General features: G+C 46.8%; 1 protein-coding gene across 1 annotated transcript; it reads right to left on the reverse strand.

Annotated features, from left to right (window-relative positions):
• Positions 1–2503: 2503 nt before the first annotated feature.
• MMP19 (matrix metallopeptidase 19) lies at positions 2504–20238 on the reverse strand. Its single transcript, XM_080994728.1, has 9 exons — positions 19911–20238; positions 16708–16796; positions 15804–15934; positions 10764–10979; positions 9255–9500; positions 7136–7264; positions 6096–6260; positions 5114–5241; positions 2504–3503 (listed from the first exon to the last, which is right to left on the reverse strand). The coding sequence occupies exons 1-9, from the start codon at positions 20016–20018 to the stop codon at positions 3276–3278; spliced, it is 1440 nt and encodes a 479-aa protein (XP_080850854.1). The 5' UTR covers positions 20019–20238; the 3' UTR covers positions 2504–3275.
• Between the last annotated feature and the right edge of the window lie 5369 nt (positions 20239–25607).

Raw genomic sequence — 25607 nt, forward strand, 5'->3', positions numbered from 1 at the left:
TACAATCTGCCTAGCAGAAATAAAAGGTTCTGGTGTCCTGATCACAAAAGTTAAAAAGCAGACAAGCCGTTACCAGCCTGAGACTTGGGCTGCATTAGAAATAATTTTGCTGTTGCCGAACTTTCTATTCTAATGCCCGATGATCTCATCGAAAGTTAGCTCTTTCCCCTTTCAGAAATGTTTGCCTCAGATGTATTAAACTTAGGTTTACTGCTTTGCTGTCACAATTTGAATACAGACTGGAACTATATATATATATATATATATATATATATAAATATATATATAATCTCATTTCATCTGAACTGCTGGGGGCATGGCACTAACCTTGGTGTTTCCTGAATTCCCAGTAATTAAAGTACACTTTCACAATGTGATAGCAAAGGGTGCCACCCCTTTTAATTACTTTGTTGTTCCGAGCGCATCTCTTGACCAGACGGACCTGTAACCTTGCCGTCTCGTGCTGTGCTGAGCCAGTGGTACACATTTGTGACGGAATGACTGCATCGCCGACTGGAGGTAGAATAGAAAGGTGCAAAGCCAGGGCCTTGAAGCACGCAGATACATGGTGTGCAGCCTCTTTTGTGGAGGAGTGTCTTGGGCTCATAAAAGCATTTGTTCCTTGTGGCATAGTGGTGTCCCCAGGCCTACTGTGTGGGAAAGACTGTCCCAGCAGGTTGAGGGCCTGACATGCTTATGGCGCATGGGGTTCTCTTCAAAATACAGGAAAGCCCACCAGCTGCTTCTGAGGACAGGGAGGAGAAGAAACTGGTTTTGTCATTCCCTCATCAACCTGCTTTCTGTGATTTGGAGGAGTCTGTTGCTGTGACTGCTGCAGACATACAGTGGGATTGGGGCCTTGGATTTTAAGTCCTTCATGCAGCAGAAAAAAAGGATATGAACCACACACCTTTCTGCCTGGGCAAGCGTCAGCTTTTGCCTTCTCTGCAGTGCATCATTTGCAGTAGGAAAGATAATGTATTCCCATGAGCGAGAAAAATAAATGAAAGCCATCAGTTTTGTGTAAAAGGTAAAGGTAAAGGTAAAGGGACCCCTGACCATTAGGTCCAGTCGTGGCCGACTCTGGGGTTGCGGCACTCATCTCGCTCTATAGGCCAAGGGAGCCGGCGTACAGCTTCCGGGTCATGTGGCCAGCATGACTAAGCCGCTTCTGGCAAACCAGAGCAGCACACGGAAACGCCGTTTACCTTCCGCCGGAGCGGTACCTATTTATCTACTTGCACTTTGACGTGCTTTCGAACTGCTAGGTTGGCAGGAGCAGGGACCGAGCAACGGGAGCTCACCCCGTCACGGGGATTTGAACCACCGACCTTCCGATCGGCAAGCCCTAGGCTCTGTGGTTTAACCCACAGCGCCACCTGCACCACAGCGCCACCCGCACACAGCGATGACATTAGTGAGCATCTAATAAAGATAAGCAGGGACGCGGGTGGCGCTGTGGGTAAAAACCTCAGTGCCTAGGACTTGCTGATCGCAAGGTCAGCGGTTCGAATCCCCGCGGCGAGGTGAGCTCCTGTCGTTCGGTCCCAGCTCCTGCCCACCTAGCAGTTCGAAAGCACCCCTAAGTGCAAGTAGATAAATAGGTACCGCTTTATAGCGGGAAGGTAAATGGCGTTTCCGTGTGCGGCGCTGGTGCTGGCTCGCCAGATGCCGCTTAGGGACGCTGGCCACGTGACCCGGAAGTGTCTCCGGACAGCGCTGGCTCCCGGCCTCTTGAGCGAGATGAGCGCGCAACCCTAGAGTCGGACACAACTGGCCCGTACGGGCAGGGGTACCTTTACCTTTAATAAAGATAAGCACCAACACTGATACACATGCAGGAACTTTTACAGTAGAGATAGCAAATTTGTGTGCTCCAGCTCAATTGCCATACCAGCAGGCCCATGGTCAGGGATTAGGGGAGGTGGGGTTCAACAACATATGGAGGACTACAGGTTTCTCATCACTGCATTTGGTGGTGGGATAGAATATTGCTTAAAGCACAGATTTTCAACCTTTTTGAGTCCACGGCTCCCTTGACCAACATTCTTTCTGTGGCACCCCTGTGGGGCTCAGGAGCCCAGTTATATGCCACCCCTTGGCTGAAGAGCCGGCAGCCCCCCACCGCTTTTTGAACACCCTCTTTTGTGAAGTGTTCCCTCAGCCTCCTCTCCCTTCTCCTTGGGAGTCCTCTGGGCAGTTGCAGCTGCTGCCCCTGGTCTCTGAGCTGCCCCAAAGAGAAGTGCCTCCTCACGCTGCCCCACAGGGGCCTGGGAAGCACCCCCTGGCCAGCGCCAGAGGCACCATTCACCTGGGCTGTGCAACCCTTTGGGAGGCAGAGATGTGAGAGGACATCAGAGGAGGGAGGGAAGGAAAGGGGGACAGAGGCCAGTGTTGCCTGCGACACCCATGACTGTCATTCAAGGCACCCCAGGGTGCCACAGCACACTGGTTGAAAACCACTGGCTTAAAGGATTCTGAATTCTTGAAGGAAAAGACAGAGTGGGGGGAGGGACACATATCCCTTTTATTGTGGGCTGAGTAAATATGGCACGAGTGCCATTCAAGCCCTGCAAACTGGAGTTGTCATTCATATGGCTAGATACACAAGATCACATGGAATACAGTCAGTAATAACCCTCTGGGTCTGCCACAGAAATCATGTGTGTGTGTGTTTGGCGCAAGGACCAGCCCTCTGCCCTTAATGGGTATGCCAGACCCTTTCCCTAAAAATGTCATCCTAATTATATTTTTATTTATTTTTTAAAAAATGAACAGCTAGCTCTTCTACTGATTGAGATAAAAGTGAGCAGTCAGTACTCTGCCACCCAAACTTACAGGCCGGTTGGTGAGCAATGGTGCCCGTATCATACCCACCCCCTTCAAATCTTACAGAAACAGGGAAAACCCCGTCTTCAACTTTGAACTCTTCTACTGTCTTCTCACATTGAGGCAAGACACTTAGGCACACACCCCATGCCCCCAACCAAGGCTCCCTGTGTCCTGGAGTGAGTTGGGTCCCTTCTGCCACCCATGCTGATGCCAAGGTAAATGGGGATGTTTATGATGTCCAGCACTGAAAAGATAAATGCACAGCAGGAACAGTAATTAAGTTTTGCTCCAGCTCTCCCAAGCTTGGTTCTTTCCAGAAGAGTTGCTGTTCCGACACACCACCTCTAGGCGTCACTGTTGGGTCTGTTAACAATAGTTGTGTGCTGTCTAATTGGCACACCTGTGCCAGTCCTGGGAAGTGCGCCAGGGCATCGTTGCCAGCGTTAGCAGTTCATCCAGCGCTCGGCTGTGCTCAGTGGGTAGCCCCGGTCTACTCTCAGTTGGTCGTTGAGTCTCCAGTAGATGCCGCCCTTGAAAAAGTAGACTTTGCCGTTCTCCCAGGTGAACGCGGCGTCCAGGTGTGATGGCGCCCCTGAGAAAAGGCTGGAGATTTTCCTGGGGAGAGTGGAGAAGTGGCTTCCCAGTTCGTCCCATTGCCAGTAGCCCGTGCCCTAGGGAAAAAAGAGAGGAATGGTTGCACTTTCCCCAGTAATAATAGTAATAATAATTTTATTATTTGTACCCCACCCATCTGACTGGGCTGCTCCAGACCCTCTGGGTGGCTTCCAGCATATACAAAAACGTAACAAAACACTAAACATTTAAAATGTCCCTATACAGGGCTGCTTTCAGATGACTTCTAAAGGTTGTTCCATTTCCTCTGGTGTTCCCCACAGAGATAAGAAACTAGGAGATCTATCTATCTATCTAGGATCTATCTATCTATCTATCTATCTATCTATCTATCTATCTATCTATCTAGGATCTATCTATCTATCTATCATCCATCATCTATCTCCTAACTTTTCCATTTTGAGGTGAAAGTCACCACTGGACATGAAAAAGTGTACGTGAAACTGTTCCGAGCAAAAGGCTTTTTATTACTGTTTAAAAACGTGCTGCTGGAAAGGCAAACAAGAAAACCATTCAGCCAGAAAGCAGGCAGTGATCACCCTAACCTCCCATTGTATTGGCCATTTTGCCACCACTAGAACAGTGTGAGTCCCTCTTCCCTCTGTTGCCTTCTGCCTGCTCAATCCATCTCCACACCCTTCTCTTTTGTCTCTCATCACCTCAAAGCTAGCATCCACCTGTCAAGGCTCATACTCAGAGAGCATCTGTTGTGGCCATTATGTCCCCTCAAAAATCTCCCACAATGCCTTGGGGCCTAGGGAATTCCTGCTTCTTTCTACCCCTCCCCAGTAAATGCCAGTGAATTGGGACATGAAAGGTGCCGCATGGATCAGAGGAAAGGAATATTTAAACAGCACAGAACGAACACTGTTGCGACTTAAAGGCCAATATCCCCACACCCTAATCATTCATTCGCCCAAATTTTCTATTATTTGTCCCCCTGCTCACATTCTGCTTCTAGGGAGCCCATTTGTTGAAATTATCCCTGCCTCAATACTAGCCAATAGTCGTCAGTCCCTTAGGTTTATTTCACAACATTCATATACCACTTTATTGTGATAAAACCTCTAAGCCGTTTATAGTGGTACCTCGGGTTACATCCGCTTCAGGTTACACACTCCGCTAACTCAGAAATAGTGCTTCAGGTTAAGTACTTTGCTTCAGGATGAGAACAGAAATCGTGCTCCGGTGGCACGGCGGCAGCAGGAGGCCCCATTAGCTAAAGTGGTGCTTCAGGTTAAAAACAGTTTCAGGTTAAGTACAGACCTCCGGAACGAATTAAGTACTTAACCCGAGGTACCACTGTACACAGATTTGAAAGGCAGGAATATTTTATGATATCTTTTGATAAGGGGAAGAAAAAACTTAAAATGGTTTGATGGGAAGCCGCTGCCCTACAGGTATTTCCTTGCCTACTGATGCTTTGTGTACTTAACCCGAGGTACCACTGTACAAAAAACCCCCCACCAAAACCCTAAAATATTATATTAACAACAAAAGACCATTAAAACCAGGCATTTAAATATGTTCAAAAGATAATTAAACTTGACAATAAGCAAAAAGAGAGAGATTAAAACACATGTCTGCGTTCTACATGTCTGGATAGCGTAAGGGATAATGTATTGCAATTGTTGTTCTTGCAGTTTACCTTAAAGATGAAGATCTTCTTGTTTTGAGGCCAGTAGAGGGCAGCATCTATCTTAGCTGGGATGCGGGTGAGGGGTTTGGGATAGCCAGGATCCAGCTTAAATCCCCGGTAACGCCACAGTTTAATACCTGTAGCCAGAGTGACATGAATTAATAAGGAGGCAATGCGAGGATAACACACCAGCTGACTAAAAGCTGGCAATACAAATGCAATCTGTGTCAGAGGCGTAAGCAGTTCTCAACCTGTGGGTCCCCAGATGTTGTTGGACTACAACTCCCATTATCCCTGAGCTCTGGCCTTGCTAACTAGGGGTGATGGGAGTTGTAGTTCAACATCTGGGGACCCATAGGTTGAGAAAGGCTGGTTGGCCCTTTGGGGCTTGTGGGAGAAAAAAAGGGGAATAATAATAATAATAATAATAATAATAATATTTATTCCCCCAGCCAATCTGGACGACTCGCCACAGGATATTAAAAACACGATTCAAACATCAAACATTAAAAACTTCCCTAAACAGGGCTGCCTTCAGATGTCTTCTAAAAGTCAGATAGTTGTTTATGTTCTTGACATCAGATGTCTTCTAAAAGTCAGATAGTTGTTTATTTCTTTGACATCTGATGGGAGGGCATTCCACAGGGCAGGTGCCACTACCGGGAAAGCCCTCTGCCTGGTTCCCTGTAGCTTTGCTTCTTGCAGGGAGGGAACCGCCAGAAGGCCCTCAGAGCTGGACCTCAGTGTCCAGGCAGAACGATGGGGGTGGAGACGTTCCTTCAGGTATACTGGGCCGAGGCTGTTTAGGATTTAAAGGTCACCACCAATGCTTTTGAGTTGCACACAGCTGATCAAGACAAAGAAGAGCCGCATCTGCAGAGGTACACGGCCTTTGGCGTAATAATCATAGTCACAATCTCTCTCCAAAGGACCAGGTTTAGATCATTTAGGGAAGCGGTAAGCTTATTTCTCAACTCTCACACCCACAGACCTTTGAAGAAGTAAGTGCGCCCAGTTCGGGGAGAATATACAGCTGCATCCAGCCCCCCAGGCAGCCCCTTCCACAGCGCCGAGATCTTGATGGGTGGGTTGGTACCAAAGTCTGTCACCGTCCACACGTAATCGCCACGGAAAGCGTAAGTCTTGTCATAGGGCCCTAGGCAAGGTGCAGAAGAGATGGACCAAATGTTAAAAAGTGGGAATCTAGCATGCTAATCTTTTTAGTCCTGAAAGGGGTGTGTTTCTGCTTTGAGTCAGTTTTGCATGTGTTCATTCATAAATCCAGTGCTTTTTTTCCTGGGGGGACGCATACCCCGAAACATTTTGTGAATCTAACGGGAGAAGAAACTAAAAATGTAAAAAAATAAAATAGTTTCTTCTCTAGGAAGGTGAATCGTCAGTTCCGTTGCTACCCCCAATGGAGGCCTCATTTTCTGTCACGGTGTTTCTTGAGTCTCAGACGGAATGAGACTCCTTTTTTTGACTGTGGCTTGTGACTTCGTTTTTGTGACTTGTTTTTGTGACTGTGTGTCACAAAATCAGTTTTTGCAACTGATTGGTTGATTTTGTGACTGCAGAAATGTATAAAAGCCCCCCATCCAAACAATGACTATAATCAGTACACATAAGGGGGGGAAATTAATTTTAATGTTTATCATCTACAATACTGTATTATTTATTTTATAGTACAGTACATTGATTATTGCTTTCATTTTATGGATCAATGGTCTCATTAGATAGTAAAATTCATGTTAAATTGCTGTTTTGGGGGTTGTTTTTAAAAGTCTGGAACGAATTAATTAATCTGTTTTGCATTACTTTCTATGGGAAAGCACACCTTGGTTTTGGAACAGACTTCTGGAACGGATTAAGTTTGGGAATCAAGGTACCACTGTATAATGAAACATCATATAGCCAGCTAGAAAGGGATACCGGGGAGACATCCATTTATGCAAACCTGGGATGGGTGGAGTATGTTCTGGAAGGTGGTGGTGTTTGGATTTTGGGGTTGGAGTGAGGAAGGGGCCTTACCTAGCATGATAGCATCCAGTCCATCTTTGCATGGGTTAGGGATTTTACTAGGCTTCTGTGAAACAGCCGGGACAGTACTGTGGGCAGGTGAAGTCACTGTCGTTGATGTCGTTGGGATGGTCTTCTTGCCTGCAGGTAAATATAAGGAAGGGAATTATTTTTGGGTGCCCAGCATCTCCACCAAAAAGAAAAAAGAAAAAGGAAGGGAAATAATTGTAAAAGTGTTGGAAATGGAAAGAGAAAGAAGGTTTCTTTTTATCCTATGAGGTGGTCTTGTGGCAAGGTTAAAGCTTACTGCGAAATGATATATAATGAATTGAAAAAGATGTTTAAAATAACATTTGTAAAAAAAAAGACAGAATCTTTCCTTTTCGGAACTACAGGGGCAGAACTACCCAAACTGTACAGAAATTTATTCACGTATGCGGCTACAGCAGCAAGAATGTTATTTGCGAAAAAATGGAAAGAAGAAGTTCCGACGAAAGAAGAAAGGAGACAAAAACTTATGGAATATGCAGAAATGGTGAAACTTACTGGAAAAACAGGAAATCAAGATAACAACTTTTTTTAAAAATAAAAGAATGGAAACGGTTTATTGAATATTTACAAACAAACTTTAAACAGCTAAGGATATTGGCAGGATTATTGTAATAACCTGCAGTTTTATACGTTTAAAGTAGATGAATAAATGATTAAGTTAATTTGGAATATGCAGAGAGAGAGAGAGAGAGAGAGAGAGAAACTGAAGAAAGAGGGGGAAGGAAGTCAAGTTTCGAATGGTTAAAATGATTGTAAAATTATTAAAATGTATAAAATTGAGAAGTCATATATATTAAAGGAAGGGAAATAATTGGGGTGAGAAAGAGGGTGGAATTCTTGGCCGGCTACTGATTCCTTGGCACTGGATTGACAAGTTGGCGTTTTGCCTCCTAACCCATCCAGAACCTACTTGAGGAAGGATCAGGAAGAAGTTCTGGTGTTACCTGGCAACTGTCCGCACCTCCCCTAGAGAGCAGCGGCCCGCCTCATGATTTGAAAACAGGCCCAAGCCTCTCATAATTAGGAACAGGCCTCCCTGTTGCTAGGGTATACAGAGCACGAAACAGAGCATGAAGGCAGCCGTGGGTGGGGTGGTGGGATGCAGAGAGAGGAAATGAGTGTTGGAATTGGGGCAGGGGGTGATCCAGAGGAAAGGCAGAACCATTTCTTTGAAGGTTTAGGATTATCACTTAATAGTTTGTCACGAAGACCGACCATACATATTTTCTACATGGACACCACACCTTTGGAAAAACAGCTGCCTCAAAGACAAACTTGCACTCATTGTGCATTAAAATGGGGTGGGGTTTGGGTGGAGGATAAGAATAATATGTCTATAGAGCATATCCTCCCCCGGCTTCATTTAAACATTTATTTTAAATGTAATTCATCATCATTTTAAAAATATATCTACACTGCTATAAAACCTCACAGCACTTTACAAATTAAGGAATACAGTGGAACCTTGGTTCTTAAACGGCTTAGTTGATGAACAAATTGGCTCCCGAACGCCGAAAACCCAAAAGTAAGTGTTCCGGTTTTTGAACGTTTTTCAAATGTCTTTCAAACGTTTTTCGAACGTCCAACGCTCCTGCAGCCAATTTGTTTTCAAAAGGTTTCGGGAGTCGAATGGACTTCCAGAACAGATTACTTTCGAGAACCAAGGTACCACTGTATTACAATACAGAGAACTGGGTTGTTTTAAAACAAAAAAAAGTATTATTTTCATGACTTTGATATACTTGGATTGCTTTTTAGCTGGACTCTGGGAGGCTCCCAATGACCCAAATGAGGCATAGGCAACTGGCAGGTGTAGAAGAGACAGGGAACACACATTATCTGGCCCCAAGGACTTCGCTTCTTCCTCCAGCCTTGATTCCCAAGACCCTTCCCTGGCTTTATGGCACACGTCAGTCAAGTGCCTGAGGCCCGCAAGATGGAAAGACCTGAGGGCCAAATTTGGTGTCAGTTGTTTAAACCCAGATCTGCTCCCATCACATTCAAAGCAAGGGGCGCAGGTTTGCAAAACGAAAGGGGAACATTGGTGGGCTGTGCTTTGTAACCCTCCCCCAGTCCGTACCATAAAGGGCCTGGATGCCTTCGATGTCGTCGCGGTGCAGTCGGAAGCGCAGGCGGTAACCGCTGTAGGCGGGAGCCATGAGGGCACCCGGTTGCCGGGAATGACCCAGCCCCAGAGCATGGCCAATCTCATGGGCGGCAATGATGCGCAGGTTGACGCCGCGCGAGGTCCCTTCTGTCCAGTGCTCATCGGAATCAAAGTGAACTGTGCCTAACTCAGGGATGTCAGCATGGGCCAGGACATGTCCTGAGGAAGATAAAGGAAGGCGGGTTGAGAGCTGTGCGAGAAGCTCTTGCAAACTAAGCTAAACTAAGCTAAGCTAAACTAAGCTAAACTAAACTAAGCTAAGATAAACCAAGCCAAACTAAGCTAAGCTAAAAAGGTAAAGGTAATGGACCCCTGACAGTTAGGTCCAGTTGCAGACGACTCTGGGGTTTCGGCGCTCATCTCGCTTTACAGGCCGAGGAAGCCGGCATTTGTCCGCAGACAGTTTTTCCGGGTCATGTGGCCAGCATGACCAAGCTACTTCTGGAGCAACGGAACACCGAAACCAGAGCAGCGCACGGAAACGCTGTTTACCTTCCCGCCGAAGCGGTACCTATTTATCTACTTGCACTTTTTGGCACACTTTTGAACTGTTAGGTTGGCAGGAGCTGGGACCGAGAAACGGGAGCTCACCCTGTCGTGGGGATTTGAACCGCTGACCTTCCGACCAGCAAGCCCAAGAGGCTCAGTGGTTTAGACCACAGCACCACCCGCGTCCTAAACTAAGCTAAGCTAAGATAAACTAAGCTAAGATCTATAATAATTATAATGTATGCAGATGTGTTGCAACCCGCCTGTGTAGCAAAGAGCTATACCAAATCTAGTGAAAGTGCCCTGTATGAACTATAAATAGGCACATGCTAATGGTCATATTGAGTGAGATGAAACAAGGTTGAACCTTTGCTTCTTTTTCAATCCCACTGCAGCACAGAACAACAGAATCAGCTATTTAGGCCAATCCATTCTTCCCTGTGATTTAAGAAAGCGCCTCAGCTTTAAAGTAGGGCTGAGCGATATCTGGTTTTCAACATCGTGATATATCAGCAACGAAACATTGCGATGTACCGATATATATCATGATGTCTGAAATAAGGATGAAGGCATTGGCCAATTTCATGGTTTCCCCCACATCGTGATTTTTGCCGGCGCCTGCTCTCGTTCAAACCAGTTTGGGATGATGCATCGCTTTAAAGTCAACCCATTCTGGCACAAGAGAGAGCCTGCTCCTGTGCCTCCTCCCCATCGCTCCACCTGACCACAAAGCACCTCCTGTTGATGCTTCCAGTTTCTGGTACCCCCTAACACCCCCTCAGCAGACGCTCCATCAAATCTCTGCAGCACAGCAGATCACACCTCCCTGTGGCACACCGCTTCAAGATCCCTGCTCCTTGCCAGCCCTATTCTACTCCCCAAGTCACTCCCCAACCCCCCCCCAACCCCTGAGAGTAAAGCTTGGGTCCATACCAGGCCCATCGAAGGGCCGTGAGCAGCCCCAAGTAGAAGTGCCGTGGAAGGAGAGGCGGATGTCAGCACGGCCGCTTCGCACCTCCTGGAAGGTGAGCCGGGTCACGTCACTCCAGTACTTGAAAGCTGTCTGGATGGCAGTGCGTGTGGCTGCGGCCCCCAAATCCTCACTGTGGCTGTAGATCCTGTAGGTCAAGTGCTTTTTGCGCCAGCGTCCTGCAGGGGGAAACCCAGATCAAGAGGTGTCAGAAACTGGGGCTTTTATCCCAGGAAAGTCACAGCTTAGCTTGGGTTATGTGATAGGAATGTTGAGGTCTTAAGGTAAAGGTAAATGGACCCCTGACCATTAGGTCCAGTCGTGGCCGACTCTGGGGTTGCAGCGCTCATCTCGCTTTATTGGCCGAGGGAGCCGGCGTACAGCTTCCGGGTCATGTGGCCAGCATGACTAAGCCGCTTTCTAGCCAACCAGAGCAGCACACGGAAACGCCGTTTACCTTCCCGCCGGAGCGGTACCTATTTATTTATTTGCACTTTGACGTGCTTTCGAACTGCTAGGTTGGCAGGAGCAGGGACCGAGCAACGGGAACTCACCCCGTCACGGGGATTCGAACCGCCGACTTTCTGATCGGCAAGTCCTAGGCTCTGTGGTTTAACCCACAGCGCCACCCGCGTCCCATGTTGAGGTCTTAGATAGATGTTAAATGTTCATAAATGTACCAACCAAGCATTTACATAGATCAGCACAGGAAGACCGACCTGGAAAATGGAAAAGCCTCCCCATTGTCTTTTCCTTCACAAATCCTGTCTTAAGGGCACATTTAAGATATGAATAGGGTGTGAGCCTGTGACCTGGCTCAGGAACTAAGTATTTATCATTACAAAAGACTGGCCAGGCTCCCCAGGCAATGCAATCAAGTAAGCATTAACAGGTAACTTGCCAGACAGGAGGTAAACAACCCACTCGGACTTCTGCTGTAGACCGCCCATTCTGTGATGTAGGTATGATGTTTCTGGGGGTGGTCTTGAGCTCCAGGGCGGGAAATTTAAAATGTCTATATAAGGGCGGACAAACCTGGGTTCTGGGTTCCTCCTCCTTTTCTGTGTGTGAGGGGAGCACCCTGTTGCAACAGATCAATAAAGATCAGGCTTACTAGCTGCTTTGCTTCTCAATATTCTCTGGTTGGCCTCTGTTATTTTTTCCTACCACTAGGGAACTTACGTAAGGACTCTGTATGGGCTCTTGGATACCCCATAAGGGAAAAGGGCAGATTTTTGTTTACAACGGTTACAGGGAGAAGGCGTAACAAACTCTTTACTTAATAGGGAGCCCGGTTTTCAGAGCATGAAAACCTTACAGCATCCAAGCAACAAGAGAGATGTAACAAGAGGCTTGGGTGGTTAAGGGCATTCCAAGGATTGCAGAAGTACAAAAAAAATATGTTTATGGGGAAAACGCTTGTGGTGGTCAAGCAGTTCAGTGAAGAAGAGAACGTGCTCATTGGCCATGGACAGTTGGGGAAAACAGACAACGGGTGGAAGGAAATGGAGTATCCTGAGAAAGGTCATGGCTTGCTGGCTGGCTGGCTGGACAAACAGGAACACTCCACATTGCAACATTTTGTTGCAGTTCAATTTGTTCCAGACAGTTCTTTGACTAAGCCTGCATCCTTCTGCAGACTTACTGGGGGGGAGGGGAGTCCCAAGGAAATCAATGGGATTTACTTTTGAATATGATCCGGCTGCATGTCTTATTCATGATACTGCAGTCATTTCCAGACCCCCATTCTTGACTCAGAGCTGGTTCATATGCCCATTCTGCCTCCAGAGACTCTTATTTTTTTTTTAAAAATCACTGCTTGTGGCCAATGTGTCACCAACTTCAATGGATTTCAAAATTGTTTCCCAGCAAACTCTGCGCTGCTTCAGAAGCTAATTGAGGTTGTTTACTTGCCAACAAAGGTTCGTATAGTTAAAGCTATAAAGAAGAGAGCACAAAATATGGTCTGAAGCTCAACATCAAAAAAACAAAGATCATGGCCACTGGGTCCATTGCCTTCTGGCAAATAGAAGGGGAAGAAATGGAGGCAGTGAGAGATTTTACTTTCTTGGGTTCCTTGATCACTGCAGATGGTGACAGCAGTCACGAAATTAAAAGACGCCTGCTTCTTGGGAGAAAAGCAATAACAAACCTAGACAGCATCTTAAAAAGCAGAGACATCACCTTGTCAACAAAGGCCCGTATAGTTAAAGTTATGGTTCTCCCAGTAGTGATGTATGGAAGTTAGAGCTGGACCATAAAGAAGGCTGATTGCCAAATAATTGATGCTTTTGAATTATGGTGCTGGAGGAGACTCTTGAGAGTCCTATGGACTGCAAGAAGATCAAACCTATCCATTCTGAAGGAAATCAGCCCTGAGTGCTCACTGGAAGGACAGATCCTGAAGCTGAGGCTCCAATACTTTGGCCACTTCATGAGAAGAGAATACTCCCTGGAAAAGACCCTGATGTTGGGAAAGATTGAGGGCACAAGGAGAAGGGGATGGCAGAGGACGAGATGGTTGGACAGTGTTTTCAAAGCTACCAGCATGAGTTTGACCAAGCTGCGGGAGGCAGTGGAAGACAGGAGTGCCTGGCATGCTCTGGTCCATGGGGTCACGAAGAGTCAGACACAACTAAACAACTAAACAACTAAACAACAACAACAGGCCTGCAAAGGCCAGGGGACTCTTGCAACAGAAAATACCTCCGTTGATTCTTCTCTCACCAATCATGGACGTAGGAGACTCAGAGTGTCTTGGGGAGTTGGGCAGCGAAAGCCAACCCCTCATTTTTCTGCAGCCATTTTTTCAGCCATACCACTACTGATCTTCCCTAGAAATGTGGGTCTGCAGGAGACTTTGTCCTTGAAAGTTGGGTAATAGTGAGGCTGAACAGACCTGACTTTTGCCCTACATGTGTTTGTGTTGCAGAACATGCCTCTTCAATGTGCTGCAGTTTCTCAGCAGACAAGAATCCCATGATGATAGAAAAAGTTTGAAAACCACAGACTTCGGTTGTTTGCCAAGTGCTGAATCTGCGTTTTTACATGCCACTGTCATCAGTGTGGATGGAACAATGCATAAGACATTCCAACGTCTCTTAGCGGGGGCGGGTTAATTAGATAACCCACTTTCTACAAGCAGGAAGCTACAGAGCACGTCCTCAGCTAGCAGGACTTAATCCAAGCTTTGTCAAATCTTCCTTGACTCCACTTCTGGCTATGACACTGGCTGGCGCATAACATGGCAACAATGGCACATGGCTCGTGTGGTACCCAAGTTGGCCATAATGTCAGAAATCACAGTTTCAGCTGGTGGATGGGGATTCAGGTTTGGGCCTAAGTGAGTTGGGTTCCAGTTCCGGTTTACCCAGAAACACTTTGGGAAAGTCTAGCCTCAGTTTCCCAACTGGGAAAAAATGGAAAATATCTTTTGTGCTATTTTAAAAAGTATCAGCTGCTTCCCTCCCTCAAGAAAAGGAACGCACCATGAGAAGAGCATCTTCATAACTAGAAACAATAACAACAAACAAATCAAATTCAGCTGATTTTTTTATAACAACCCATTAATCAGCAACCCAAGTTAATTACCACCTATAAAGAAGTGGGAGGAAGCTTTCATCTGCTGCCAAAAACTTAGCAAAGACAAGGCCATTCCAAAACTGTGGGGCCACCACTAAACAGACCGTATTCAAGGCATCTACAAATCTGTTTGCCAGCTCATCAGTTGCTTATGATATTAGCTACATGCTTGCTAGCTCACCACGGCTGTGTATGAACATTAAAAAGTACAAGAAGGCTCTGCTGATTTTTCAAATTATTTTTTAGCTTCTCCAAACAAGAAGAAATGACTTTATCCAGGCCCTCTGGCAAGTGCGATGACTTGGGATAACAGCAGGGTTTTGCGTTGCAGTTTGTATAAGAGAAAAAACAACAAGAGGAGAAGGTATGCTTCTCCATACCTCCTGCACAGTTAAGAGAAAACCCTCTATCTCTGGGCAAGGGAAGGGTTTGGCTCGTAAATGAATACCATAATTCTGTAGGCCTCCATTTAGAAGTTCCATAGATTTCAATGTGTTTCATTGCTCTACGTAGGGCTACCTTTGAAGGTGACCCAGAAACTGCAATTAATCCAGAATGCGGCAGCTAGACTGGCCGCCGGGACCACATAACACCAGTCCTGAGAGATCTGCATTGGCTCCCAGTACGTTTCCGAGCACAATTCAAAGTGTTGGTGCTGACCTTTAAAGCCCTAAACGGCCTCGGTCCAGTATACCTGAAGGAGCGTCTCCACCCCCATCGTTCAGCCCAGACACTGAGATCCAGCGCCGAGGGCCTTCTGGCGGTTCCCTCATTGCGAGAAGTGAGGTTACAGGGAACCAGGCAGAGGGCCTTCTTGGTAGTGGCGCCCGCCCTGTGGAATGCCCTCCCTTCAGATGTGAAGGAAATAAGCAGCTATCTTCTCTTTAAAAGACATCTGAAGGCAGCCCTGTTTAGGGAAGTTTTTAATATTTAATGCTGTATTGTTTTTAACACTTGATTGGAAGCCGCCCAGAGTGACTGGGGAAACTCAGCCAGATGGGCAGGGTATAAATAAATTATTATTATTATTATTATTATTATTATTATTATTATTATTATTGCATGGCACTAGTCTGACCACACAAAGCAATTTGAAGGACTAACAAATATACTTCCTAGAATTCTTGCACAGATGAGCTCGGCAGCACCTGTGAAGCACACTGTCCATTCAACCCTCCACTGGAATAGTTCATTATAAGGACAGCTCCAAACCCAGTGTTATTATGACCTCTGATCCCAACATTTCAACCTGCAGAATTCTCTGTTTAAAGATCCACACAGCAGGAGAACTCCCTTTTTAGGGAAATGCCTTCGCACCAGCTTCCCTCAGCCCTATCCATCTCTCTGCTTCGGCCAGGAGGAGAGATCATTTGCCCAGCATCTTGCTCAGCCCCAAATTCAACAGTTTGAAGAATGCTCACCCAAGAGTAGATATTTGAGGGTCCTCTCGTTGAACGGGTCTTCTACGCCACAGCGGGGCTGCCGCATCTGGGAGAGGGTTGCCGCATCCAGACGTCCGGTAGAACGTAGTCCTGATGCAAGCTGGAAAGCCCTAAGGGGGCAGAAGTTGGGGGAGCAGGAAGGGAAGAAGTCAGCATTTAACTGTGGTTCTGACATGACGGGTGGTTTGTGCAACATGGTGAACCAAACTATGCCTTAGTGAGACTGTGCGAATGTGCAGGTTTCCAGAGAGGAGTTCACAGCCACTTTGCTCACCCCCAGCCACGCCGTGGGATCCCACGTATTCATATACAGTGGTACCTCGGGTTAAGTACTTAATTCGTTCCGGAGGTCCGTTCTTAACCTGAAACTGTTCTTAACCTGAAGCACCACTTTAGCTAATGGGGCCTCCTGCTGCTGCTGCGCCACCGGAGCACGATTTCTGTTCTCATCCTGAAACAAAGTTCTTAACCCGAGGTAATATTTCTGGGTTAGCGGAGTCTGTAACCTGAAGCGTATGTAACCTGAAGCGTATGTAACCCAAGGTACCACTGTATTCTCACTAAAAGCAGGGAACTATAGGAATGGTAGCTTTGTGAGGGGGAACAGTGGTCTCCTAACAATTCTCAGCACCCTTAACAAACTACAGCTCCCATAATCCTTTGGGGGGGAGGGAAGCCATGACTGTTTAAAGTGGTTTCATGGTGCTTTAAATATATGGTGGGAATGTGGCTTAAGCCACGATCTGGCCCTACCATGTTGTGGAAACCAGGTCGTTATGAGATGCTTCGCAGGGCAAATCGAAGCGTTTGTAATGGTTTCCCCTTGTTGTTTGGGTTGGGCTGTGTGTTTCTTGTTTTGTTTACCTCACGGCTCAACTTTTACCTCACAGCATTCTCGATCTCCTCTTCTGTCAAGACATCCGAGAAATGCTCCAGTGGCTTCTCTAAGTATCCGAACTGCAGCAGGAAGTCCTGAAATGATGACACTTGTTAAAACCAACTCTCAGCCCCAACTCATTGGCACAGTCTCTCAGAGAACGGGCAGGAGGCCCACAAGGACGTTCTTGTAAAGAGACCAGCTTCTGTGGCAATGAGTGTTGCTGGGTGGGCAACAGACCACAGTTTGGACTGGCTTTCCCCATGCTTTATATCTCTTTAAATACGCTCCCTGCCCTTCTTTTTACAGGGAAACCTACTAAGCAGAATGTGGTTGTGCTGGTCTGGAGCCAAGAGATGTGTACATGTTGTCCCTTATTCTCACTTAATAGCTAAATATGGGAACAAGGTATCCTCCTGATTTCCATCTCCATAGGCCCGATTCCACTCCAGCACTTAAGCATAAAAGCTCCAGCTTCTCCTTTCTAGACATGTCGGGAAACTCAAACTACCACCATGCTTACTCAGCAAATAAGAGGCTGGCCACAGCCATCTCTGCCATCAACCCTCCTCTATAGAAATCTCAAATGTCACGGCATCATTCCTTGCTTTTGCAATGATGTGCACAGTACTTGTTTTTCTGTACTTTTCCACAACTGGATCTATGGCAGGCATAGGCAAACTCAGCCCTCCAGATGTTTTGGGACTACAACTCCCATCATCCCTAACTAACAGGACCAGTGGTCAGGGATGATGGGAGTTGTAGTCCCAAAACATCTGGAGGGCCGAGTTTGCCTATGCCTGACCTATGGTCTGCCTGCTGCTACAACCAAACAGATTTCCCCACCCATAGGGGTCCTCAAACTTTTTCTGCCTGGTGGCGCATTTGGAAATCCAAGAAACTGTTGCAAGCACCATTGTTTCACAGAAGAAAAACTGGTGATGATCAGGAACAACGGCCAAAACATTATACCCAAACTCCTCACTCTTCAAAAGGGTACCTTAGTCTTTCAACAAGTTCCACATACTTTCAGAAGCCCCAGACTTTCCTATTACTTCTAAAGCGTTTGTAATTGTTAAGGCCGTTCTCCCAGAACTTTCTAAGTCCATCTCAATTCCATATATCAAGCAGACAATTAACAGACAATTAAATTAAATCTCAACTCCAGTGGATCAGTACAGGGGCAAAGGGCTAGAACCTCTGTCCCCAAACCAAATCGAAATTGGGACACCAAGCAGACGCTATTTGAAAAAGAAAATTACATGGGAAGTTCCAAGCACGGAACACCAGTGTAAGATGTAGCTTTGCCCTTCATTCTTGCAAAGGCTTTCTCCATCTCGCACAAAACAGATACATAGCTCAACAAATACTGCTTTACACAATAAATACTGGTTTACAAAGAATGTTCAGTTTTCCTTTTTGGACCCCACATTCCCGTTTTCTGTACTCTTTTTTTGGAGGGGTTCTGTATCCCATTTTAAGTAACATCCAGTGGGTTGAGAGCTGGTGGGGAAAACTAAACTGCTGCTTTTTTAAAATCTGCTGGTGATTACCTCCCTGCCCCCCCCCTACTCATGCCAGACTGCTATTACTTTACTTGTTTGCTATGAGCCAAAACTGCCCTTCTACATGCCACTTCAAGTCTTCTCCATGTCAACCAAAGCTGCAAGTTCTGCTCATGGCAAATGAATCAGTTAAATGACCGTTTTAACACAGGCAAGGCATCACCAAGGGCAAAAGAAAGAAAAAAGGAAGCCTCCATGTTCAAAGCAGCAGCAGCAGCAGCAGCACACTTTGGATAGGTCACAGAGAAAGCATCTAGTCTTTCTTCTAGCATTTCCCAAATATATCTCATTCTTTAACTTGCCCTTGGTTCGCAGAGACTTCTTTGGTGCCGAAAACAACTGGATAATCTTGCAAAGAGGGACGCGGGTGGTGCTGTGGGTTAAACCACAGAGACTAGGACTTGCTGATCAGAAGGTTGGCGGTTCGAATCCCCGCAATGACGGGGTGAGCTCCCGTTGCTCGGTCCCTGCTCCTGCCAACCTAGCACTTCGAAAGCACCTCAAAGTGCAAGTAGATAAATAGGTACCACTTTGGCGGGAAGGCAAACGGCGTTCCCGTACGCCGCTCTGGTTCGCCAGAAGCGGCTTAGTCATGCTGCCCACATGACCCGGAAGATGTATGCCGGCTCCCTCGGCCAATAAAGCGAGATGAGCTCCGCAACTCCAGAGTCGGTCATGACTGGACCTAATGGTCAGGGGTCCCTTTACCTTTTTTAATCTTGCAAAGGGAATGGATGTTTCAGGAATTAGGACACCTGGCTAAGAAAATCTACCATACGTCTCAGGAGAATAAGACAGATATATCTTGAGGTTCTTTGGAAGAGGGTAGGAATACAGGAAGCTGCCCTCTTTATAATGAGCCAGAACATTGGTCCATCTAGCTCACAACTGTCTGCACAGACTGGCAGGGATTCTTGGGGTTTTTAGGGAGGGAATATTCCCAGCTCTACAGGACATGCCAGGGAATGAACCTAGAACCTTCTGCAAGCAAGGGAGATGTTCTTCCCATGAGCTACAGCCTTTCGCTAAGCAGAAGCAAACCCAAGGTTGGGGGAACAGCGGAGAATGCAAGCTGGGTTCAAGGAACAAGAGTAAAACTGTGAAGAAAAAGAAGGAGGAAAAGGAAAAGAGAAGTCAGCACTAGGATAGCCGAGAGACTCTGCTTTCCTACTCCACATCCCGCACAAACACACCACAAACAGCTCACAAAGGGTGGAAACTCCTTGCCAATCTTCTGCACAGCAGCCAAAGCGGTTTGCTTCTGTTATGATTGCCCACCGCACCCACCCATAAATGTTCAGCTTGGTTCCTGCTGCTACAGGGAGGCCCAGGCAGCTGAGGGTTTCTTTTGGCCAGAGAAATCTTCCTCCAGGCCTCCTGTCCCTTTCTGGGGAAAGTTTGCACTAAACAAAGCTTTGCAAGATAAGCCAGGAGACACGGATAAGCTGGAGGCATCTAGGAAAGTTTCAAGGTTCAGTTGCCAGGACTGAAGGCCTGGAGAAAGTCGGAAAAGTCTGGGGTTGGGGTTGTAGGTCACAGCTGAGGAACAATCCTACCCTGCTTGTCCACATTCTCCCGTGTGACCCCCATCACTGCAAATGCACTGACTCCACTTCTCAGCCTACAGACCCAAGCCCTACATACCAGGGCTTCTTTCTTCTCCGCTTGGTTGAGAGCAGCACCTTTGGAAGAGCAGATCAAAGCATAGACCTGGAACAGCAGCAGCAGCAACGGAAGCTGTGGCAGCCTCATGTCCAGTTTCTCCTTAGACCCTCGACAGCAACACAGAGCAACGCTTCCTTGCAGGAAACTCCACAGAGCTCTTCAGAAACTGCTTTTGCTGGAAGGGAACCAAAGAGGCGCTGGAGTTCTTTCTCTCCACTTCCTCCCTCCGTGGCTCAAGCTTTGCTCTGCCCTCCCTGCTCCCTCCGTCCATCCATATCTTCGCTCCCTGCTTTCTCAAGTTTATAAATCTCCTAACAGCAGGAGTGAGTCATTTCCAACTCAAACATGTTGCAACCGCAAAGCCTGGAGGAGCCCCCTCTGCGAAGATTAACTCTTCGCAGAGCAAACACTCCCTGCAAGCCCTCCTGTTGCAAGGGCTGCTAATAACCAGGCCTGTAGGGTGGCATTGGGGTCTCATTGCGATTCAGATAAAGGCCTGCAATCTAGAGACACAAGAAAAATAGTGCACCCCACCCGCAAAAGTAAACAATGCAAAAGAGAGTCTCTGCAGCTGCAAGGGCCTCTTGTAGGGATGGATAAATCTGTGGTCATCCAGATGTGGGGCTACCGTTCCCATCTTCCCTGACCATTGGCTACGCTAGCTAGAGCTGACGGGAGTTTGTAACATCTGGAGGGCCCCCACTCCTGGCCCACTGCCATCTCTGCAGTTGAATTCAGAGAATTCCCTGCAGTTTGTACTCATAGATGCACAAGTACCAGGAATGAAACCTGCATAACACTCTGTCAAGGCCTTGAGCTAAGGAAATCTCACTTGCTTCTTATTCCCCAGAAATGCTTTGGATAGGCCAGGCCTAGGCAAACTTGGCCCTCCAGATGTTTTGGACTACGACTCCCATCATCCCTAACCATTGGTCCTGTCAGCTAGGGATGATGGGAGTTGAAGTCCCAAAACATCTGGAGGGCCGAGTTTTCCTATGCCTGGGATAGGCTGGCACCACCGTATGGACACAGGCCTCCCCAGCAGGGCATGTCATCTTAAGGGGGTGAAACTTAATTTTTTGCAGATTTCTTCTGCAATGTGTTTTTGGGCGTGAGGAATTCCTATCTGCTATTATGTTTGTGATTTGGGACATCTAGCTTGGTAAATCTACACTCGGTGAAGAAGCACATAAACTGCTTTTGGAAAACCAAAGAATTGTAATTTTACCTTCTGAAAATGTCAAGTAATGTTTAATGATGATGATGATGATGATGGCATCCGTCTGTCTCAAGAGACAATGGAGTGCGCCTCTGGGGGTGAAATCAAACCGCTGTGCTAGCGGCACTGAAATGACCTCCCTGGGTGCAAGCCTGGGCAGTGTATATGGAGGTCCTGGGCTGCCCAGACGACAATATTCCCGCTCTTGGTCTCGCTGATGTGGTCCAAAGGAAAGAAGAGCACTACATTTGGCACCAGCACGGCTGCAGGAGCTGCCATACAAGTTCAATCATTTCAGGGACTCCAGTCCGGATTTGTGTAGGGTTTACTCCTTCGCCTTTTCTTCTCCTACAAGGCAGCAGATGTCAAGGAGTCTTTCCTTCTCCTAGGTGGGCTACCTTCCCAAATTGACAAGCCCCATCTGCCCCTCACTTCCCTCTACGGCATGTGCAGAAACCGCCTTCTTGACCATTGGAGCCACTATTGGTCCCATTCACTTAATTTGACGGAGCCTGTCTTCGCATGCAGGGGAAGTCTCTAGCTCCCTGAGGGTATGAGACCCATCGACTACCCTCACTTGGTTTAGCCGGCCAGTCGAAGCCATTCCTTGGGTGTGGCTGCTGTCACAGCCTGACAGCTTCTAGGAGCCACAGGTGAGGGCTGAGTGCAGGGTGGGGACCAAAGGTGCACAAACTACCCCAGAAGGAGCTCAATGTGTCCCCCACCAGAGATACTACCCCTCCCCTAACACCCCATATACCCCAAATAATAATACAGTATATCGATGATAATAATAATGTATAAAATAACTGCAAGTACTTGGGCAATAGTTTTTAATGATTTCTATGCAATTTTACTCTCATTTTGCTTACCAGGCAAAATAAATTATATTAATTTAACCAAAACAACTTTTCAATTCCCAAGTCTTCTTTCAACCTTTTACTACCCCTCATTTTTTGGAATTTGAACATTGAAGGATTTAATACGCCCTATGCTTACCAGGCCTCACCCCTATTGGGAATACAGTGGTACCTCGGGTTAAGAACTTAATTCGTTCTGGAGGTCTGTTCTTAACCTGAGGTACAACTTTAGCTAATGGAGCCTCCCGCTGCCGGCACGCCACCGGAGCACGATTTCTGTTCTCATCCTGAAGTAAAGTTCTTAACCCGAGGTACTATTTATGGGTTAGCGGAGTCTGTAACCTGAAGCGTATGTAACCTGAAGCGTTTGTAACCCGAGGTACCACTGTACCGGAACTCAGGCCGGGTGGCGGGGGGAATGACATAAATAATTGGGACAGGCAAGTCATGGAGCATGTACAGAGTGCATTTTCCCATATTGCTGAGTAATAACAGCCTTCCAAGCAAAAACCTATAACTGGAAGATTCCTAAATGTCGTTTGGCAAAGGAGTTCCTGTTGCAAACATGAGCCGCAACCCGTTCTCTTGTCCTCTTTCCGTACTCAGGCAAGAACTACAGAATGCTATATAAGAAGAGATATGGTGCGCTGAAGAAAGGTGAAATGCTTACCAAGCAAATGAAATGATTCATGCAGGGGAGATGACTCACAAAGCAGCGGCACGCAATGACTCCTTCAAGGGAGCCAAGCCATATGGCAGCAGGACAGACAACAAGCTGCCCAGAGTCGTTGACCTATGTGGGTGAGTAAAGGGGTAGGGATCTCAGGTCAAAGGGCGTATTTTGAAACAATCCTGAGTCCTCTGGCCACAAGGCTAGCCCAATAGATTTTGCTGCCTGACACACAACAGCAAATGCCACTTTCCCCCACCTTCAAGTCAAGAAACAGAGCCTAGACCAGCCTGGTTATTTGGGCAGCTGAGGCTGAACATCTTTCCCCTTCCCTAGCAATAAAGCTACAACACTAATAAATCAAATAACTAATCATACTACCATCCTTTAATAATAATAATAATAATAATTTTTATTTATACCCCGCTCTCCCTAGCCAAGGCCGGGCTCAGGGCAGCTAACAAGCAATAATAAAAACAAGTTGAATGAATAAAACTTAAAAACAAGATTAAAATATAACACCGAAATATTGAAACATTAAAATATTAAAATGCAGCCTCATCACAGGAGGAGAAAGGAAAAAGGAAAAAGGAAAAAGAAAGAGGGGGAGGGAATCAAATTGGCTCCAAGCCAAAGGCCAGGCGGAACAACTCTGTCTTACAGACCCTGTGGAAAGAAATCAGATCCTGCAGGGCCCTGGTCTCATGAGGCAGAGCGTTTCACCGGGCCGGAGCCAGTGTTGAGAAGGCCCTGGCTCTGGTTGAGGATAATCTAACTTCCTTAGGGCCCGGGACCTCTAGGGTGTTGCTATTTATGGACCTTGAGGCTCTCCGTGGGGCATACCGGGAGAGGCAGTCCCGTAGGTACGAGGGTCTTAGGCCGTGACACCCCGAATCAGCTGCCTCGCCCTAATGGTAGGGCATGCTCCACAGCTCTGAAGAAATTAACCTCTGTTTGAAAGTACAACAGCTCACACTTTCTACAGATGTTGCTCTTGACACCTGCATCCCACACCCTGTTGTCTATTCAGCTGTAAAAAATTTCTGGGCGCAAGGTCCTTGTGTGGGGTAAATCAGAGTCAAATCTGGTGGTCGAGGTGGCAACATCACTGAATGAAAACTGGCGAAACGCCAGCACCAAACAAGCAGGCCAGTTGCTCTAAACTAAACAGGTTTCATTTGTTAAATGGTTTTAAAATTATGTTGAGCACATAGCTGTCAACCGTCCCTTATTTGGCGGGAAAGTCCCTTATCCCAGCACCGTGTCCCGCTGCTGTTGATGTCCCTTAAATTTCCCGGGTTTCAAAGGAAGCAGCTCCTCTCCCTCCCTCCCTGCCAGCCAGGGAGGAGGGAGGCTCCAACTGTGTTGCTTGGCTGCGTTGCTCGCCCAATAAGGAGCCTAAGAACGACTGGGGGGGTGGAGCTTGCAGGCCTTGTGCTGATCAAATCGGCCACATTGCCTGGGGACTTGCCTTTGCTCAGCGCTTCCTAGCAGAGAGGTGATGGTGGTTTTCCTTGCAGCATCCCCTTTGCTTGAGGCTTTGTTTGGCTGCTGGCTGGGCTTTCTGCCTTTGGCTCGGAGGGGCTCAGAAGTTGAACCTACCTGTGCTCTGAAAATCCCTTATTTTGGCTGCTGATCCCTTGTTTTCGAGGCTGCTGGTCCCCTATTTTCAAATCTGTAAGTTGACAGCTATGGTTGAGCATTAAAAACTGGTTACTGGTTACGCTCCAGCAGAACCCAGCACCCCATTTTCCAAGCAGAGTTTTGCTCCTGTGTCCCCAGAGAACATGTTTCTACTTCAGTCTCATGGCAAAAACAGACCATTCTCCCAAGCTCCAATTAGAAAAAGTATAAGCTGGAAAAGAGTGACTGCAGAGGCTCTCGTTCCTTGTTCCCATCATTCACGCCAAGTATCTGCCGGCAGCCTTTTCGTTTTATCCTAACAAGATGTTGTTTTTGGCCTTGATATGAATTCCTCCTACACACACACAACAGGCACGTGAATCAACTACAAACACAGCAATTGACACAAACCAGCGTCAAGAGTGCACAGCACATTGTATAGTCTACACAGGCACTGTGACTTACCATGAATCAAAGGATTCCCCTTTTTGCACAAGAATCATGATTCAACCACTGCTGCGTCAAAGGTTTGTGAGATTTTACAGACCCTCCAAGTGTCCCTATTTTCCAGATTTACAGAAGCCGTTTTAGTTTCTGATTGGATCCTGGGATGTCCCACTTTTCCTTAGGATCTCCCTATTTCCATCAGTTAAATGTTGGAGGGAATGGAGTTATGCGACCCCCTGAGCCAAGAAGATCAGTAACTACACAACCTTTAGAAGACATCTGAAAGCAGCCCTGTATAGGGAAGGATTTAAAAATAAATAAATTAATGTTTTATTTTGGTTTTAAATAATAATAATAATAATAAGAATAATAATAAGAATAATAATATAATTTATTATTTGTACCCCGCCCATCTGGCTGGGTTTCCCCAGCCACTCTGGGTGGCTTCCACAGAGACCAAAAATACATTAAAATGTCACACATTAAAAACTTCCCTGAACAGGTTGGAAGGGAAGGTTGGAAGCCAGCCAGAGTGGTAGGCTGGAAGCCAGCCAGAGGGGCTAGGGCTATCCTTTCCTTACATGCAAAGCCAGCATCTGGAATATATATCCCATCTGTCCAACGTAGAAGGCATCCCAGTCCCTTCTAACTCTACATTTCTATGATCTATTGTGCCAGTCTGCTTGAGTATTCAGCCAACTAACCCCACAAGGGAAATCCCTGCCCACCCAGACCTATAAAGTCCTGCTCTCAGCACTCACTCCTTAGTCTGAGTAACTTGTCACTAGTGTGAAGAGAACACTGGAACTATCTTAAGCCCCCATGGAACTTAAACTGTCTGGCTTTCATTGTTCACT

Source organism: Podarcis pityusensis, assembly GCF_964106645.2.
Source record: "Podarcis pityusensis genome assembly, chromosome: 2".
Lineage (NCBI taxonomy): Eukaryota > Metazoa > Chordata > Lepidosauria > Squamata > Lacertidae > Podarcis > Podarcis pityusensis.